Here is a 20,059-nt window from a genome sequence, read left to right on the forward strand (position 1 = left end):
GGATTATTAGGTGCCCTCTTCTACCTTGGAGCTGCATCACTGGGTAGATTTATGGATGGATAGTTGCCGTGTGGTACACAGTTTGTTTAACGGCCCTTCTGCTCACTATATTTATAAATATCCTTATCTACAGGCTCCCATATCTTAGAGAAGAGACATTTTGGGTTATTTCACCAAGAGAGCCACAAGATGTATTGGTTTCTAGCTTGTTATTTTTAAAGCTATCTGGAAATGTTGAGCAACATATTAGATATCCTCTAAATTGGCAATCTCACATTTTTAATTAATTTTTTAATTAAATTGCCTAATTTAGGTGTGAACCATTTATAAAAACAGAAGGCAAGGCTCCTTTCACTTCAGGTACTCTATCTAATCAAGAGGACCGTTTGAAAGTTTCCTAAAGTCTGTCTTGTATTTTTACTTATGTTACAGTTTTGAATCTTTGTCTATAGTCTACCCTTAAAAGAAAGGCTTTTAGGGGATCCCTGGGTGGCTCAGTGGTTTGGCGCCTGCCTTTGGCCCAGGGCGCAATCCTGGAGGACGGGGATTGAGTCCCGCATCGGGCTCCCGGCATGGAGCCTGCTTCTCCCTCCTCCTGTGTCTCTGCCTCTCTCTTTCTCTCTCTCTCTCTATGTCTATCATAAATAAATAAATAAATGTTTAAAAAAAAAAGGCTTTTATAATTGCTTTATGTAGTATATTTTTTCCCTTGTATTTAGAAGTTTTTCACCGCTATATTTTTAAAATCTCTTCTTTCGTGTCTTGCTGATTTCAAACATTTTTCCCTTTAAATTAGTTGGGATGGATCTACAGTCCAGAATAAAAAAGTTCTTTAGAGTGTCGGATTCTGTAGTAAAATTTGTGCCGTTCTGAAGATTAGGAGGTTCTTTAATTATAGCCCTTAACTTTACTCTAGACAAGGATTTTTTTTTGTTTTGTTTTTTTGAAGATTTTATTTATTTGCTCATGAGAGACGAGAGAGAGAGAGAGAGAGAGAGAGAGAGAGAGAGAGAGAGGCAGAGGCAGAGGGAGAAGCAGGCTCCCCGCAAGGAGCCCGATATGGGACTTGATCCCAGGACCCTGGGATCATGCCCTGAGCCAAAGGCAGATACTCAACCACTGAGCCACCCAGGCTAGACCAGGATTTTAATTTAACTCTGAATGTGCATGAATTTGTAAATGGATAACAAAATGTGGTATATCCATTCAAATGGGATATTTAGCATTAAAAAGGATGATACAACATGGATAAACCTAGAAAACAAAATACTAAGTGCAAGAAGCTGGTCACAGGAGGTCACATATTATGTGATTCTATATAAAATGTCCAGGCAAATCTATAGAGACAGAAAGTAGATTAATGGTTGTGTGGGGATGGGGTTGCTGGTTTTAGGTGGGAAAGGAGGTGATAGTTAGAAAGCACAAAGATTTTTTTTTTTAAAGATTTTATCTATTCATTTCAGAAAGACAGAATGAGTGGAGGAGAGGGGCATAGGGAGAGGGCAGGGAACCCAATGTGGGGCTCAATCCCAGGACCCTGGGACTATAACCTGAGCTGAAGACAGATGCCCAACTGATTGAGACATTCGGGCGCCCCAAGATTTTTTTTTTGAGGTGATAAAAATGTTCTAAACTGGATTTCAATGACGGCTGTACAACTCCTGTGAATATATCAAAAGTCCCTCAACCGTACACTTTAAAAGGGTAAATTGTACAGAATGGGAATTATCTCAATAAAACAGGAAAAAAGAGAAGAATAAAAGGTATGTCATCTACCTCACATAAGAGAATAATATAAAGTGTTGCTCAAATTCATTATCAGGAAAATGCAGCTCAAGACCACGGTGAGATACTTTTTTACACAGTGTGACTGGTACAAATTAAAACTATCAAGTATCAGAAAAAAATGTGGATCAATGAGATTTTTTTTTTAAAGATTTTATTTATTTATTCATGAGAGAGAGAGAGAGAGAGAGAGGCAGAGACACAGGCAGAGGGAGAAGCAGGCCCCATGCAGGGAGCCCGACGTGGGACTCGATCCCGGGGCTCCAGGATCATGCTCTGAGCTGAAGGCTGCACTAAACCGCTGAGCCACCCGGGCTGCCCAATGAGATCTTTTATAAAATTGCTTGTGCGATTATAAATTGGGAACACCACTTTAGAAAATAATTTGTCATAGCCTTATAAAATTGAATGTTCTCATATCCTATGACCCAGAAATTCAACTGCTAAGTATATACCAATAGAAAGACCTTTCTGATGCTGACAGGGGTATTAAACAAATGTGATATTTGGTAACATATAATCAAATTGTCAACATTTGGAAGATCCATAAAACTCAATGACTTAATATTTTTCAAATGGCCAGTGCATACGAATACAAAATCATGCATGAGCAAAAGACTGAATCAAAATGAAAGATGGGGCACCTGGCTGGATTGGTCAGTTAGTTGTGTCTGCCTTCTGCTCAGGTCATGGTGCCAGGGGCCTGGGGTTGAGCTCCATGTCTGGTTCTCTCTCTGTCAAGTAAAGAAGTAAAATCTTAAAAAAACAAAACAAAACAAAACAAAACAAAACAAAACAAAAAAACAAACAACAACAACAACAACAACAACAAAACATCCCCAAAACCAAAGCATGCAGCAGGAGAATAAGCAGGTTGATGGCAAACATTTTCAAATGGTAGAATTTGAAAGCAAAAGGTCTAATAACCTCATTACACACTTTGGTGTAATTACCAAGTGGTGTTATTCTAAACCCAAAGGTCTGATTACTTAGAACAAAAACCTAAGCCTCATGATCTTATGTAAAGACCTACTTGGTTACAAATACACTAACAAAAATTCAGTGAAAAAAGAGATCAAATGGTTATTGAAACTGATTCATTTAGCAGCTGACCTTGACTGACAAAGCTTGGACACAAGGGGCCCAGTCAAGCACAACTGTTGGCCCAAAAATTACCTGGAATTCTGCCAACAAAGAATTTTCAAAATGACCTGGGGGGAACTTCAAGAATTACAAGATAATGAAACTACCACTCAATTTTTATTTTTTTTTTAAGATTTTATTTATTCATTCATGAGAGACACCGAGAGAGAGACGCAGAGGCACAGGCAGAGGGAGAAGCAGGCTCCATGCAGGGAGTCCGACGTGGGAACTCGATCCCGGGTCCCCAGGATCACACCCTGGGCCGAAGGCAGATGCTCAACCACTGAGCCACCCAGCCGTCCCTACCACTCAATTTTTAAAATAAAAAGATGAATACTGGTCAGGCAAAATTGAGCAAAGCAAACTGCTGGGTCTCTGGGGAACGTGGAGGCCAAGGTGGGCGGGCTGCAGAGGCACGTGCAGCTTGGCACTATCCCTAGCAGCTCGGTTACTCCGTGGCCGTGTGGATTGCTGGGTGCTCTGCGGCTTCTTTTTGGGAGTGAGTTCAGCAGCCCGGCTCCACCGACTTTCCGAAGCGATGATGACTGCTTGGCTTGCGGAAGCCCGTTCACCGAGATGATTTGTGTTTATCCACTGGATGTGTTTAAAACTCGTTCTGCTCCTATGGCTACAGAACTATCAATCTTTTCCTAAACTTGTTGGAATTTCTTATTCTGATTTTCTTACATAACCGTAGCATAATTGTCAAGTATAGAAAATTTACAATCTTTCTTCAAATTTCACTACCCTTTCGAAGCAAAATGTATGGTTTCCACAATGCATTGGTCCAGGATTACATATCGCATTTTATTATTATTATTTTTTTAATGTATTTGAGACAGAGAAAGTGTGTGAGTAGGGGGAAGGGCAGAGGGAGAGAATCCTCGAGCTGACTCCAGGCTCGGCACAGCCCCGCGGGGGCTCAGTCCCAGACCCCAGGTCATCACCTGAGCAGAAATCGGGAGCCGCTGCTTAACTAACACCCCTGGGGATTGCACTGCGATGGTCATGTTTCTTGAATCCTCTTAATTCTGAAACAGTCCCTCCGCTTTCCTTTGTTTCTCCTGACACTGTCATTTGAAGAGCACAGGGTAGTTTCTTGTTTGGCTTTTGCTTTTTTGTTTTGTTTTGTTTTTAAAGAATATCCCTCATTATGGTTTTTCTGATTCTTCCCTCGTGGATAGATTCAGGTTATAGATTTTTGGCAGGCGCAATACTGTGTCAGTTGGCACCGGTTTCGATGCTTTTCCTGGGTGTCTCTGCTGTAAAGTTACCATTTGTCTCTTCTTACTTGGTAGGTATCTTTTTGTAAAAATTTTGTTTGTTCATTGGGAGAGAGACCGCAGGTGTGAGGCGGGGAGAGGGGGGGACGGAGGGTGAGGAGAGAGAAAATCCCAAGCAAGCTCCAGGCTCAGCTCATCCTAAGGCAGAGCCCATGAGATCAGGACCTGAGCCGAAACCAAGGGCGGGATGCTTACCTGACTCGGCCACCCAGGCGCCCCTCGTTGGTGACTATCTTAGATATTTCAAGACTCTGTTCGCCCTCAGATTTTTGCTCGGTGGTTTTAGAACCTACTGATGATTATTGCCTGAATCATTTATCACTACCGCGGTTGCAAAATGGTGATTTCCTAACTCTTGTCATTCCCTCCCTTACCTTTATTTACTTATATTTTTAGCATCATTAAGGGCTCATGGATTCTTTTCTTATTTGATGGTTTATGATCCATTGTTCCAGATTCAGCCAAGAGAACCCCTTCAAGCTGTCTCCTGAGTCCTTTTAACATGTTCCCATATTTTTTAAAGCATTTGTTTCTTTTTTTAAGAGTTGGTCTATTTATTTGAGAGAAGGAGAGAGTGAGTGCGCAAGAGGAGAGAGGAGGGGTAGAGGGAGAAGCAAACTCCCCACTGAGCAAGGAGCTCCATGGGGGACTCAATCCCAAGACCCTGGGATCATGACCTGAGCCCAAGGCAAACGCTTAACCAACTGAGCCACTCAGGTGCCCCTAAGCAGTTTGTTTACTTTCTGACACCAAAAAATGTTGCAGGCTTTTATATTTTTTTCAGCCTCAGCTCTAGAATGTGTTATTCCTTTAACATTGGTTCTTTTCAATGGAACTTTTTTCCTATTAAACATACTTTGGATATCACTATATATTAATTAGTACATAGAGAGCTGCATAGTATTTTACAGTCTGGATGTACCATAATCTATTTACCATGTCCTCTTTGGTTGTTTTTAATTTTTTTTCTTTCTTTCTTTCTTTTTTTACAAACAACTCTGCAACTGACAAAAGTCTTCATACTTCATTTTGCACATGAATGAGTACATTTGTAGGATAATCATCTACAAGTAGAATTTCAACATCAAAAACTTAGGGATTTTGAAATTTTGAAAAATATTGCACATTGTCCTTCGTAGAGATCGTACCAATTTGTATTTCTACAAGTATCATATGAGAGCAGACAACCAAGTTTACAAATTTATTTCAAAATTCTGTTTTATCCATACTATACTTGGGGGCTTAAAAATTTTCAGTTATGTTAATAGGATAGTCTAAGAAAAATTAACTTAACTCAGTGATCAAGAAAAATAGATTTAATCCTGCCTTGAATACCCTTTGTGATGAATTCAAATTACATTAAATTTCTAAATTTGTGATTATGTTCTTTCTCTAGAAAGGCCTGAAGCATGACAGTGAGTCACTTTCCCTTTTGGTTCCTCAAGGCTTGTGTCAGTATCAATTATTTTTGTAGTTTTTGAGCTCATAAAAGACTTTTGTGTCCTCTCCACGAATGTTTTGAGATATAGGCAAAGGGTTTCTGCTGTACATTAAGTTGGTTCTTTTAAAAATAGTTTTATTTTTCCAATTACAAATAAAATTAATAGTTAAGAGCTCTCCCATAAGAGTTAAAGAACATTTATAACTTGTACACAGTAGGAATCTCAATTTTGTGTTAAAAAGAATCATTTAGTGTGCATATTAAAATGCAGATTATGGAGGGTGCCTGGTTGGCTCAGTAAGTTCCTGGCTGGCTTCCGCCCACATCCAGTGTGGGTGGGGCTCCCTAATCAGCAGGAAGTTTGCTTCTCCCTCTGCCCCTCCCCCCTGCTCACGTTTGCTTGCACTCATGCTCTCTCTCTCTCTCTCTCTCTCTAATAAATAAAATCTTTTAAAAAAATAAAATGCAGATTACAGGGCTGTCTTGGAACTCCTGGTTCAGTAGGCCTGCCAGGTCTGGACCAGATACTTGCTTTATAAGGAAGTTCCCCTGTGATTCTGATGCAATGATTCTGGAATCACACTTTAAGATATAGAACAATAAATTATTGTTGATGGCTGTAGTCTCATATTTTAATGTGGACTAGAAAACCAATTTAAATGAAAATAGGGCTTGGGTTTTTTTGGAGGGAAGCATTTGTGGTTTTATAAATGTTGGCTTACTTGAACCTGAGAAACCAGTCTCTCTGGCTAACATCTTCTGAATATTTATAACATGTCACTGTTTAAGCAATTTCTGCGTATGAACTTACACATACTTCAGACACCTACGACGTAAAGGTAATTACTCTCGTTTTACAGATAAAGAAATTGAGGCACAAGAGAGTAACTTGCCAAAGTCATACAGCTAAGAAGGATTCAAACCGTATCAGTAGGACTCCAGGTTTAGCCCTTACATTCAGTTTGTCGCCTCTCTTCATTTCAACTCAAAAGGGCTAAATTTTCCCATCTAAAAAAGAGTTGCTTTGTTCATAAATAATAGGAACTCTTTGTCCAGCCCAGTGGAAAGATGAAAACGAAGCACCTCTTGTTATTACAATTTGATGACATTGTGGAGTATGTAAGGGTAGCTAGTCAGAGTGTGTTATTAGCTGTGTATACTCACTGTATATAAACTAATGTTAAGATAAAATAATCTTTATAAAGCTTTTTTTTACATATTACTTGTTGAAAAATCAGCAACACAGAATTAAAAAGCACCCCCCCCATCCTCAAAGTGGATCTTTATTTTATTTTTTTTAAGATTTTATTTATTTATTCATGACAGACACACAGAGAGGGAGAGAGAGAGGCAGAGACGCAGGCAGAGGGAGAAGCAGGCTCCATGCAGGGAGCCCGACGTGGGACTTGATCCCGGGTCTCCAGGTTCTGGTCCTGGGCTGAAGGCGGCGCTAAACCACTGAGCCACCTGGGCTGCCCTGGATCTTTGTTTAAATAAATCCAGTAAAATAGTTACCATGTTGGGTAATGTTGCAGATGTCTCTGAGAACCCTTATTCTCCACAACTTTTAAATGATGAAAATTTAATTAATACATTTCAGCAAAAATTTATAAACTTTTCAATTAATATACTTTACTTACATAATCCTATAATAAGCACTTATTAAATACCATGTGCTAGGATTTGTGCTAGACAATGGGCAATAATAGTTACTGTTTACTGAACTTTGATGTTGGTGTTTTTCTGTTTGTTAAAAAAGATGTATTTATTTATTTAAGAGAGAGAGAGAGAGAGAGAGAGAGAGAGAGAATGCACAAGCCTGAATGCACAAGCCTGAAGGGAGAAGGAGAGCGAATCCCAAGTGGACTCCATGCTCAGCTAGGAGACTGATGCCGGGCTCTATTCAGGGTTCTTGATCTCACGACCCTGAGATCAAGACCTGAGCGGAAACCAAGAGTTGGATGCTTGGATGCTTAACCAACTGAGCCACCCAGGTGCCCCTCTTTCCATTTATTTGCTGAAGACATGGTGAAGTTAAGTATTTTACTTGAAGATCTTAAGTCACACAGTGGCAGAGCCACTATTTGAATCCTCATCTATTTGGTTCCAAAGCTGGGCTATTACATTAACTCCAGTAATTTGGATCACAGATAAGATACTTTACTAAAGGAATAACTACAGGAGTCCTGTAAACAGTGAGCTTCCGTAGGACTCTTTATACTGAATTCTTCTAAACCATGTTCAAGAATACATCTATTATGAAACCATACCACCACGGTGCTTTATGCAGGGTAGAGCTCGTTAAATGCTGATGAATGAATGTCACTTAAATAAGTTAGTTTTGGAGTTCTGTATGAAAACATTAAAGTTCTCTATTTAACTCTTTTAGCTTATTTGTAAATCCAGGAAGAGTACTTCACTGTTTTAGAACCACTGTGAGGAGTAAATGAGATAATGTACACACAACATCTAGCACTCAATGAAAAGCAGTTAAAAAAGCAATTTTATAATCTTGAAATGATTATGTTCAGGCCACAGATTGGGATCCCAGGTAGATATTAGGTGGACAGGTCTAACACCTATTAGATAGAAAATATCATTAGGACTACTGGGGGCAAGTAGGAGAAAGTTGTCATTGAGAGACCTAAGATTATAGGCTTGATATTTGCTGAGTAATGTGGTGGTTAGAGACAGAAATGTGCAAGTTAGAAGTGACACTGGATTGAAGGTGCAAGGCTTTTTATGACGTTCTGAGGAGAAAAAGAGATTTACGGTTTGAAGAGGCAGAGAGACAGGAATTGTATATTGGTTGGATAATTAGATGAAAGGACAGATGAATTAATACATAAAAAATTTAATTAAAAATGTAATTATATGGTACGCTTGGGGGCTCAGGGGTTGAGCGTCTGCCTTCAGCCCAGGGCATGACCCCACATCGGGCTCCCTGCATGTAGCCTGCTTCTCCCTCTGCCTGTGTTTCTGCCTCTCCCTCTGTGTATCTCATGAATAAATAAAATCTTTTTAAAAATGTAATTATGAAAAATAACAACAACAAAATGTACTTAATGAATGCCTGGTACTATGAATTTATTGCCTAGTAAGAGAAGATCTATGGTAGTAGTTCCAGAATTTCTACAAAAGAGAAACTTAAGGGGATGCCTGGGGAAGGGGGGTGCTCAGGGGTGGGGCGTCTGCTTTTAGTTCAGGGTGTGACCCCGGGGTCCTGGGATGGAATCCCACGGGCTCCCTGCAGGGAGCCTGCTTCTCCCTCTGTCTGCGTCTCTGCCTCTCTCTGTGTGTCTCTTGTGAATAAATAAAATCCTTTTTTTTAAAAGAAAAGGGATAACAATCTCTTTGGAAGGGTGTGGAGAGAAGGGTCTGGGTGGGGAAGAGGATTTGTCTAGACTCTGTGTAATCTCTTAGCACCTTAGATGAGAAAATACCAAAAAAGATTGGGGGCACTGATTGATATCAGGCTACAACTAATTCTCCTCAGACCAACCCTGCACTTGGCCGCTCAGACATACAGAACTGAACAATGATAGGACGTCGGGCTGACTCAGTCTGTGGAGTGTGCAACTCTTGATCTCGGGGTTGTTGAGTTTGAGGTATACGTTTGGTGTAGAGATTACGTTTTTTTTTTTTGAGTGCAGAGATTACTTAAAATCTTTAAAAAAAATAAGTAAATAACAATAAATTACTGAGATATTTAACAGGTTTCCAAAAAAAAAAAAAAAAGAACTATGTCAGCATGAAGGCAGAAGCATTTAATTTCCTTGGGGAGGGGCACTTGGGTGGCTGGTTGAGCGCCTCCCTTCGGGCTGGGGCGTGACCCCGGGGTCCTGATATGAAGTCCCAGGTGGGGCTCCCTACAGGGAGCCTGCTTCTCCCTCAGCCTGGATCTCTGCCTCTCTGTCTCTCATGAATATATAAATAAATATTTTAAAAAATTAAATAATTTTCCCTGGGGAAAATTTTCCCTGGGAATAAACGGGAAGGACTTAATAAAAAGGCGTGGTTTTAATCTACTCTGATTTATCACACTTGAAAAAGGGAGTTAATGTTCTATACACAAGGAACACCACAGATCTTCAACGACAGAAGAGTTAGAGATCGTGGTAGACTGTTCAAAACTTGGGTGAGGTGGGGATAAGGGTGGAGATGAAACGTTGGCAGTGGCCCAATCATCACAGGCCTACGTGTTACATCAAAAGTTTTGAAATTTATTCTATGATTGATGGGAAGGATTTCAGTCTCAGTAGTGACAATAATACTATGAAACATTTTAGGAAGATCACAGGACTATGCATTCGAAAGAGGTACAAGCAACATGACCACCCCAACCTCTTCTTTGTAAATGGGATATAAATAGGGAAAAAAATGAATAAAACAAAGTCCCTATACTCAAGGAATTTCCATTCTCACGGATAGAGACACAATAAAATCTAGGTATATAATGCAGTATCAGTGATAGTGTTGGAAGAATAAAGCACAGGAAGGCACAGAAGGACTGGGCGGAGGTACTGTCTTAAGGCAAGCTCAGTGTTTTCAGTAATCTCATAGCCACCATAAAAATATCATGTGTTTTTTTTTTAATATTATGGTTTTAAGATCCTCTCTTACTTTCAGTAACAGGTCTACAACCTACAACAGGTCTACTTTACTGAAATCTTATGTTGCCAACTTGTCCATATTTCATTTATTGTGTAATAACTTCTTTACCTTAAGTATCTTGTCTTGCCAAACCCCACAAAATGAGCCCTTTCCCCTCTGAAGCTTATAGAACTCATTATCAGGCTGTGCTGAAAATTTTCTGTATGATTACTTCTACAGTGTCTCTACATTTTACCCAGACTTACAACTCTTCACTGTTTTTTAAGTCTTTAATTTCCATAGCTTGGCTCACAAAATCGGTGTGTCTCCTTCCCTCTCTTCCTCCATTTTTTTTTCTTAAGAAACATGTTCTGTATTGAGCGTTTAGTTTGGCAGACACCTGGCTAGAGGCGGAGAAGGGCAAAATGCAGCACCCACCTCTGCAGCTGAGAGTTGTAGAGTCTGTAAGTGGAGGCTGGAGAGGTGGGGGATCTGAAACCTGTGAGGCCAATGTGGAAGAACCGCTTGCTGCTGAGTCTAAGATGCCACGGGTGTTACGCTATATGTTGGCAAATTGGACTGCAATAAAAATAAAACAAAATAAAAATAAATAAAAATAATAGTGGCATCAGAAAGAAAAAAAGAAAAAAGTAAAGCAAACAACAACAACAAAAAATAAGATGCCCAGTGTGAGGTTGGTCTGATCCTGCGTGATGTGGGCAGGTCTGAGGCCTAGGAAAAGGGAGGGTGATACTTTAATAGTCAAGAGTATACACAGTCCTTTCTCCGCGCCTGAAGTCCCCGCCAAGTCCCACCCTTCAACACCTGGGGCCTACATTAAAGAATGCAGATCTTTGGGAGCTACCTACTGAATCCTCGGAATCACAAGGTCTAAGGGTGGGGCCCAGAAATCTGGCAGTTTAACCACAAATATCCCCAGGCCATTGTTATGAACACTTAAAATGTGAAAACCAAAGGCTTCTTAAAAAAAAAAAAATTTTTTTTTTTTTTAATTTAAATTCAATTAACACCCAGGGCTCCTTTCCTACCTGTTCTCACTTCACTTTCACCTGCCGTGGTTACCTAGACCATCCCTATTTTCCGGAGTTGGAAACGGAGGCCTAGAAAGGTTGGTCATGGGGCATCTGGGCAGCTCAGCGGTGGGTCCCGCAGGGGGCTCCCTGCATAAATAAAACCATAAAAAAAAAAAAAAAAAAAAGTAAGGTTGGCTAATTTGCTGAAGTCACACAGAGCCAGGGTTGGAATCCACAGCAATCTAAATGCAACTCTAGTCTTTTTTTTAAAAGATTTTATTTATGCATTGAAGAGACACAGAGTTGGGGGGCGGAGACCCAGGCCTGGGGAGCAGCAGGCGCCCTGCGGGGGGCCCGCTGGGGACAGGATCGGGGACCCGGGGTCACGCCCCTGCAGCCACCTCCTCCCGCCAAGTGACGTGGAGGAAAGGACACGCCCCCGCCCGAGCGCCGAGGCCCCGCCCGCGCAGGCGCAGGCGCAGGCGCAGGCGCAGTCCGCAGCCAGAGCCCGCCCCCGGGAGGGGCCCCGCGATGGGCGGGGCCATCGATGACGTCGGCGCGCCGCCGCCCTGTTGGACTCGCTCGGGGCTCCGCGGCCAGGCCTGCCCGACTCCCGCGCGCCCGCGGGCCCGCCCCCGCCGCCATCTTGGTCCCGCCGGGAGCGGGCCGCACGCGAGAGTAAACAGGCCGCGCCGGGGAGTCGCGTTCGGCGGGGTCGGGCGCCGCGGGAGGACACGGCCCTGCTGTGCGTGCGTGGGGTAAGCGCCGGGCCCGCGGGCGGACCTCGGCCCGCCGCCCCGCCCCCCCCCGTGGGGAGCTGCCCGGGAGAGCGGCGGCGGGGCGGCCCGGGCGGGGGCGCGGGGGGCGGTTAGCGGCCCGGACGCGGGGGCGGGAGGCCGGGCGGTCAAGGGGTCGCGTCCTCTTCCGGTCCGTGCGCAGGGCGGCCGACATGACGGCCCCGGCCGGGAGCCCCCTGGCGCCGCTGCTGGAGACGCTCGACGACGCGTCCGCCGCGCCCGGAGAGCAGGCCGACGCTTACCTGGCCCTGAGCAGGTGAGGCTGCGGGGGGCGGGGGTCCCCCGCGGGGGGGGGGGCGGGGAGCCCGCACGTGGGCCCCGCCGCCCGAGCCGAGCCGCGCCGCGGAAGTTGGCTGGAAGTTCGGTGTCCGGCGGGCGCGGCGGCGGGCGGCTCTGGGCCCCGACGACCCCGGCCTCCGCGCCCTGCAGGTGCCGACGCCCGCCGGGGTAACAACTGTTGGAAAACCACGGCCGCTCACTGTAGCGTGTGGCGTCGCGTGGCCCCCTCCGCCCCCCGCCCCCCGCCCCGTGCGTGCGGAAGCCCCCTCGGCGGCCGTTCCTGCGCGTTCGTGTCACGCGCGGTGCCCCGTGGCGCTGCCCCCGGGGGGGTGGTCCTTAGGCCTGGGTGCGGGGCGCCCCGCCGTGCCCTCCGCGCGCCATGTGGGTGAGCTTGTGTCCTCTCTGATTTTAAGTCGAATGACTGGAGAAGATGGGAAAGAAGTCGTTACGGAAATCGAGAAAAGGCTTCCCCAGCTCCTCAGAGTTTTGAAAGTATGTATCCGTTTACTGAATAGTTTTTTTTTTTTTGGTCTATATGTGTGTGGTGGAAAGTTCTAAGCTGACTCCAAAAAAAAAAAAAAAGTCTTGGTATAAGAGTGCGATTCCTACAGGGCCGTTTGTGGATTTATTAGGCGCCAAGTACTTCCTTTTTTTTTTTTTTTTTTTTTAAAGATTTATTTATGACAGGGGTGGGGGCAGAGACCCAGGCAGAGGGAGAAGCAGGCTCCATGCACCGGGAGCCTGCTGTGGGACTCGATCCCGGGACTCCAGGATCGCGCCCTGGGCCAAAGGCAGGCGCCAAACCGCTGAGCCACCCAGGGATTTCCGCCCCCCTCCTTTTTTTTTTTTAAGATTTTATTTATTCATAAGAAAGAGAGAGAGGCAGAGGGAGAAGCAGGATCCATGCAGGGAGCACGATGTGGGACTCGATCCTGGGACTTCAGGATCACGCCCTGGGCTGAAGGCAGACGCTCAACCGCTGAGCCACTCGGGCTGCCCCCGCCGATTACTTTCTTAATCACCTTGCGTGTTTTTTTTCTCTTCCTTAACCCTCCATCTCCCTCCCTGTAAGGGTTCTCTTGAACCCCCACTGCGTAGAACAAATTGGTTTAATCTGCCCTATGTTGCCCAAGGCCACTTGAATACAAAAATCTATGCTTTTGTTTTATTGATTTTATTTTTATTTATTTACTTACTTTAAAAAATGTTATTTATTTATTTATGAGAGAGAGAGAGGCAGAGACACAGGCAGAGGGAAAAGCAGGCTCCAAACAGGGAGCCGGAGGCGGGACTCGATCCCGGGACCGCGGGGTCACGCCCTGGGCGGAAGGTGGCGCTAAACCACTGAGCCACCTGGGCTTCAGGCTTCCCGCTTTTCTTTTTTTTTTCTTTTTTAAAGATTTTCTTTTTAAGTAATCTCTAAATCTAATGTGGGGCTCCAAATCCACCTTGAGATCAAGAGACCTACGCTCCTGCCCACTGAGCAAGCCAGGCTCCTCCAAATTTTAAAAGCAGTTATCGGATTATTTCATGTTTGTTTTTTTGTAGGAATGTACTTCTGATAAGTAAATGATTCTTTAATTTTGTCTGATCAATTTTGTGGTGACTTTTTTTTTTTTTTTAATCTTCACTCACCATCAGTTTTTGCTACTCTTGTCCGGTTAAAAAACCGTTATTATGGTTATCTTGCTTGTTTGCAGGGAGGTGTTGTAGTTTAGCATCAGACTGAGGACATCTGATCCTCAAGTACACAGTGGCTTTGGGACGGTCCTTAACACTTCTAAATTCCTTCTCTGTGTCCATTTATCGATATATCTATATTTTATTTAGTCATGAGATACACAGCGAGAGAAAGAGAGAGAGGCAGAGACACAATGTAGGGAGCCTGACTGGGACTCATTCCCAGGTTGCCAGGATCATGCCCTGGGCCAAAGGCAGACGCTCACCCGCTGAGCCCCCGCCCCCCCATCCCTAAATTCATTCCTTCTTTTTAGAATGAAGATGAATTATATCTCCACAGAGTTCTTATTTCTATGACTTTCTTGCTTTTAAACAGAAGTGTCTGTCATGATATCTAATGTACATTTTAGCACGATTTCCAGCTAAATGTTAGGCATTTAAGGTACTGCCTGCCCAGAAGTATTCCTGTTAGTTAGCAGTGCTTTTTGTTTGTGTAAAGCAAGAACTTTTTTGTGTAGTGTTTTGGGACTTATTAATAATATTATTACACAGTGTTAATTGTAATATCCCATTTTTCTTCGTTATCATATTCGGCATTCCAGTTGTTTATTGGATGTGATGAAAGCATGCATTTTCATAAATTTGGTATTTGAGAAAGTGCAGGATCAGGAACTCTATTGCTTGCACTGTTAATTAATAGAGTTTGTAACTTAAATGTCTGATGAATAATTATTTGGAAGCCTGTGGGTGGTTAGATAGGAAAGTCAACAGAAACTTGACAATCAACAAGAGCTTTCTAGGTGAGTTATTAAGTACTGCAAAGATAATTGAATTCCTTTAGAACAAAAGCCAGGTTAGGTGAACTGTAGCATGTTTCTGTATTGTTTAGAATTCTTTTAGTGTTGAGTCTAGGAACCCACAACATTTTTTTTAAGCTTTATTTATTATTAGAGAGAGGGAGAGGGGCAGAGGAAAAGAATATAAAGCAGACTCTGCTGACCCAGACAGAGCCCGACATGGGGCTCCGTCTCGTGACCCTGAGATCATGACCTGGGCCAAAATCCAGAGTTGGGTGCTTAACCAACCAAATCACCCAGGTGCTCTGGAACCCATGACTTTTTTTTTTTTTTTTTTTTAAGATTTATTTGAGAGAGAGTGCACCTAAGAGCTTGGGGGAGGGAAAGAGGGAACTGGGACTCAATCCCAGGACCCTGAGATCATGACCCGAGCTGAAAGCAAGAGTCGGTCACTTAAAGGACTGAACCACCTAGGCACCCCACCCACGACAATCTTGAAGGCAACACAGTTAAAGGTATATATATTTAAAAGTTGATCACAGCTGCTTACTTTCCAAGAGCTAACAGTAGTAGCCCTCAGTCTAAGATGTTTAATACTGTCTTTCTGTGGTTGTCTGAATTGTTTTATTTATTTTTTGTGAATAAGCAATAGAGTTTTATTTTTATTTTTTTAATAGAGATCTTTTTTTAAGATTTTATTTATTCATGAGAGAGAGAGAGAGAGGCAGAGACGCAGAGGGAGAAGCAGGCTCCATGCAGGGAGCCCGACGTGGGACTCAATCCTGGGTCTCCAGGATCGCGATCTGGACTGAAGGCAGCGCTAAACCGCTAAGCCACTGGGGCTGCCCGCCATAGAGTTTTATTAAGTGAGGTTACAGAAAAAGTTCTTAGGGAAGTAGGAGGAGTCCCAACAAGGTTTCCCTGGACTGGTTGTTTTACTTATTTATTTTTTTTAAGGACTTATTCATGAGGCACACGGGAGGGGGGTGGGGGGGAACGGGGAGAGGCAGAGACACAGGTAGAGGGAGAAGCAGGCTCCATGCAGGGAGCCTGACTTGGGATCCCGGGTCTCCAGGATCAGGCCCTGGGCTAAAGGTGCTAAACTGCTGAGCCACCCAGGCTGCCCCTAGGACTGGTTGTTTTAATGTCCTATGCTCCAGTGCTTGTTTTTTTGAATTGTTTCATTTAATTATAAAAAGAGTACCTCAGGGAAGTGTCTATATACTTATTTTTCCTGCTCGAGAGCAGCAAATAGCTGAGTATTCCTTGGATATCTGGTTCAGGGGGATCCCTGGGTGGCTCAGCGGTTTCGCGGCTGCCTTTGGCCCAGGGCACGATCCTGGGGTCCCGGGATCAAGTCCCGCGTTGGGCTCCTGGCATGGAGCCTGCTTCTCCCTCTCCCTCTGCCTGTGTCTCTGCCTCTCTCTTTCTCTCTCTCTCTATCATAAATAAAAAATCTTAAAAAAAAAAAAAAAAGATACCTGGTTCAGAGCAGTGAGGGGATTTAAAGAGAACTCAATTTGGAATAGGAAATGGAATAGGAAATAGGAAATGGTACCAAGAAAAAGTTACAAAGAAATGTAGGGTTAGGGAATATAACAATACCTTTGACAGGTTTGGGATTTTATGGATTTCGTTCAGATCCATTTGATCATTCAGATTTTCCAGTCTACAAAATAGGGATTTCTTTTAAAACATTGAGATAATGTTTAAAGCTCCTATCATTTTAGATCTTCCGTAAACGTTACATTCCAACACGCTCTGTCTTAGAAGTGTCACTCTACTCTAGAGCTAGGATGCTAGATTGTGTTTTTGAGTGTCTTGCTTACCTTTTGTGGAGGTGTCTTTAGCATTTTCCGTTTGTTGGCTCTTTTATTGCTTTCAGCTGTGTGGAGCTGTTTTGTTTTGTTTTTGTTTTTTTTTTAAGAGAAACATTCTTTTTTTAGTGTGATCCCTTTCTAGTGCTCTTCCTTTCTTTGCCAAGTTGTATAGATGGCCTCCTGATTTTATTCCTCAAACATTTGTTGGTTGATTGGATTAAAACAATTTTATTTTCTGGGCGACTTTTGTTCCCTGAGAATATATTTACAACCATAATTGCTTATAATGTACCTTTTGTTTTTGTAGATTCACATTTCCAGTCAAAATTCAGACCTCAGTAGTGCTGCTCTACAGGCTTTGGGGTTTTGTTTATATAATCCCAAAATTACTGTGGGATTATCAGGTAAATTTATTATGGCATAATATTTTTAGAGTTTATGTTTTAGCACTTGGTTGAGAAATGTCTGACACTGACACAAAAAATATTTTTAGAGTTTATAAATTTAGTTTGATAAAGTTAAAAATACTGTTACTTTTGTATTACTTTTGTAAATTGTAGTTTAGGATTTGCTTTTGAGAAAGAAATAATCTTTGGGTTATCGTTTTTTAAAAGCTCGTTTTTTCTAGACATAGCTTTAACTTGATAAACATAACGCTTGCTCTAAAGAGAATATAAACCTATTTTGAAATGATCGTAACAAAAAATGAACCTTCTCCTTTAAGAAGTATATCTGCTTAGGAAGTTAACGACAGTTAGATGGTTATTGTATAGAGCAAGCATATGCACTAATGAATGTGTTGGAATTAAAAAGTTCTTTTACATAGTAGTATTAGGATAATTTGGAACCCAAAGTAGCTAAGTTTTCAAGTGACCTTAATTATTCCTTTGTAGTTTGCCATTTTAATGGGAACCTTAGGAAGTGACCTCTAGAAAGGGGGAAATCCAAGATAGGGAATAGGAAATGCCAGAAAGTTACTACCATCTTTTTCTGTGATGGTAAAGTTTATGCCCTTTTTTATATGTACACATGTTCCCAGTCTAAAATAGAAGTCCATTTTAGAGCAAAGGTGGAGGATTTATAGCATCTTTGTCTTAAATGTTTAAATAAAACAATAAATGATAATTGTTATATATATGGTATCAACATATAATGATACCAGTGAAATATTCTCAGTTGCACAAAATTGAGTATGTTGCTTATTTTCTCTGAGTATCCCTTCCCATCTGTCCTAAGTTTTGTGTTATGGGATGAAGTTTGATATTAGCATTGGTTCGCTGATCCATCTCTCTGGATATGCATTTAATTTTTTCACAGTGAAGAGTATGATGTTTTTCCGTGTCTGTAGTTGAGATTTTAAAACATGCAAACTTTCACATAATTAAAGCTGCTCGTTTTTCAGAGACAGATATTCAAGAACTGCTTTTAAAATTGAATGATAGTGTTAAGAGCCCAGACAAAAATGTACGTACTAGGGCACTTTGGGTGATATCCAAGCAGACGTTTCCTGCTGAAGTCATTGGCAAAGTAGTGAGTATGGTTTTTGTATGTTTTTTCAACACATACCACTTTAAAAATTCAGGCTTATTTGATTTGTATTTCTTTGGTTCTGTTTTTTAGGTATCCACTATAATTGATTCTTTAGAAATAGTATTTAATAGAGGAGAGATGCATTCTGCTGTTGTTGATTATGAAGCGTTAAATGTCATCATAAGGTATGAATTTGCTGTTTTGGAAGAATAGTTTCAGTAAATTTAGAATTTACTACATGAAATGGACTTTGGGGACTTGAATATGAATTAGACATGAAAAGAACAAAATGTCTTCTAAAAGTCTCAAGGAATAAAGGTAACAGGAAAAAGTAGTAGATGTGTTTATATTACTAGGTTTCTTGTTTTTATTTTTACTGAGTCTTACAAATGAAGTCTTGGTTGGGATGCCTGACTGTTTCATTTGGTAGAACATGATACTCTTGATCTCGGGGTATTGAGTCCAATCCCCATGTTGTAGAGCATACATAAAAATAAAGTCTTGATTATATTGCTGCTGCTAACATGATTCTGATTTTTTGAATTATTTCCATTAAAACTTGGAAGAGTTTAAAAAATAATAATAGGCTCCCAAATAGGCCATAGGGAGTATAAGAAGGCATTAACAGCCATTAGCAGATGGGAAAACAGCAAAATCCTCTACCTTCTTCCGATACATCCCTTCTCTTTAAAGGATATGCTGACAGCATACAAACTTTGTTGATGTGCTTTATCTTACCTTGTTTTTCATTCTTTCAAAGTTTTCCGTAATTGAGCTATTTGCTTAACCTAATTTGTGTTCTGATGTCTTGCATGATAACATGTCACAATTCTCTGGCTGTCCTCAAAGAATGTTGAGTTTACTTTATAAAAAAACTAATATTTTAAATATTAATCTGAAGAAAAGGTGGTGTGTCTTTTTATTTTAAAAAATTCATAAAAAATAATACAGAAATCTATAAATTAGTAAGTAAGATTATATTTGTGTATATGCATATATGTATACTAAAACAAATGGACACTACTAGGTATATTTCTATGTGCTGCTTATTTTCCTAGTAGTTTGGACATAAAAGGTGAGGTCAAGCCAATTTATTTATTGATTTCTCTATTACAGACTAATTGAACAAGCCCCAGTTCAAATGGGAGAAGAGTCCATTAGGTGGGCAAAACTGGTGATACCTTTAGTGGTTCATTCAGCCCAAAAGGTGCATTTGCGGGGAGCAACTGCTCTAGAGATGGGAATGCCATTGTTGCTTCAGAAACAACAAGAAATAGCATCTATCACAGAGCAGCTTATGACTACTGTAAGTATTTTGTATAAGGATTTTTTGAGTACTGCATTGTAAGTTTCTGGCCCAAACTTAGGGCTCATAGTGGTATAATTGCATTATGATCTGGGAAGTTCCACTTTTAATAAAACATAAGTAATTGTTTATGTTAGTATAGGTACACTACTCCCAGTTTAAGGAGTCTATTTGGTATTTGTAAGATCCAGGCATTTTATTTCATCCCCAGTGAATAGTGATTGAAAGAGATTGCATTTCTGGAAAAGGGAGAACGTTAACTGATTTCAGTGCTATTTGGGTTGCTTTAACGTAATCCAATAGGTATAAATTTAAAGCACCTACGTGCCTGTAATGTGTACAGCTTCCTAAAGTTATTACTTGCCCCAGGTTTTAGGCTATTCTACCATTGTTCTCGTAACAAATATTTATTAGCACTTATATGCTGGCCTTTGTTTTAGACACTGAATATAGCAGTGAACAGAAGAAACTTTTGGCACTTACTGTCTAGTGGGAGAGGCAATAAAGAATATATGGTATAATCCGCGAAGAACGTAATGGAGAACTGTAGAGACTAGATGGAGAGTGCCAT

At 41.7% G+C, this 20,059-nt stretch overlaps 1 protein-coding gene and 1 long non-coding RNA gene across 9 annotated transcripts in view; one reads left to right on the forward strand and one right to left on the reverse strand.

The window, feature by feature from the left end:
- Positions 1-1,961: 1,961 nt before the first annotated feature.
- Positions 1,962-11,442, reverse strand: LOC144291859 (uncharacterized). 2 transcript variants are annotated; one of them, XR_013359428.1, is made up of 3 exons: positions 11,329-11,442; positions 10,684-10,824; positions 1,962-2,519 (listed from the first exon to the last, which is right to left on the reverse strand). It is a non-coding gene; the product is annotated as an uncharacterized LOC144291859 (long non-coding RNA). The 2 variants fall into 2 exon arrangements; XR_013359427.1 differs by lacking the exon at positions 1,962-2,519 and having other exon boundaries at positions 10,522-10,824.
- Positions 11,443-11,895: 453 nt separating this feature from the next.
- The window catches only part of RIF1 (replication timing regulatory factor 1), a 49,234-nt gene continuing 41,070 nt past the window's right edge, over positions 11,896-20,059 (forward strand). For 3 of the 7 annotated variants that reach the window (XM_077861693.1, XM_077861696.1, XM_077861695.1), the window contains exons 1-7: positions 11,896-12,037; positions 12,219-12,332; positions 12,769-12,847; positions 16,960-17,056; positions 18,040-18,182; positions 18,273-18,367; positions 19,299-19,488. In XM_077861693.1, the coding sequence (XP_077717819.1) occupies positions 12,229-12,332; positions 12,769-12,847; positions 16,960-17,056; positions 18,040-18,182; positions 18,273-18,367; positions 19,299-19,488 (708 nt within the window). In that variant the 5' untranslated portion in view covers positions 11,896-12,037; positions 12,219-12,228. Of the gene's footprint in view, positions 12,038-12,218; positions 12,333-12,768; positions 12,848-15,195; positions 15,348-16,959; positions 17,057-18,039; positions 18,183-18,272; positions 18,368-19,298; positions 19,489-20,059 lie in introns of those variants that run through there. The other 4 variants (XM_077861694.1, XM_077861698.1, XM_077861697.1 and 1 more) reach the window with 3 other exon arrangements.

This window comes from Canis aureus, chromosome 20 (assembly GCF_053574225.1).
Source record: "Canis aureus isolate CA01 chromosome 20, VMU_Caureus_v.1.0, whole genome shotgun sequence".
In the NCBI taxonomy this organism is placed as follows: domain Eukaryota; kingdom Metazoa; phylum Chordata; class Mammalia; order Carnivora; family Canidae; genus Canis; species Canis aureus.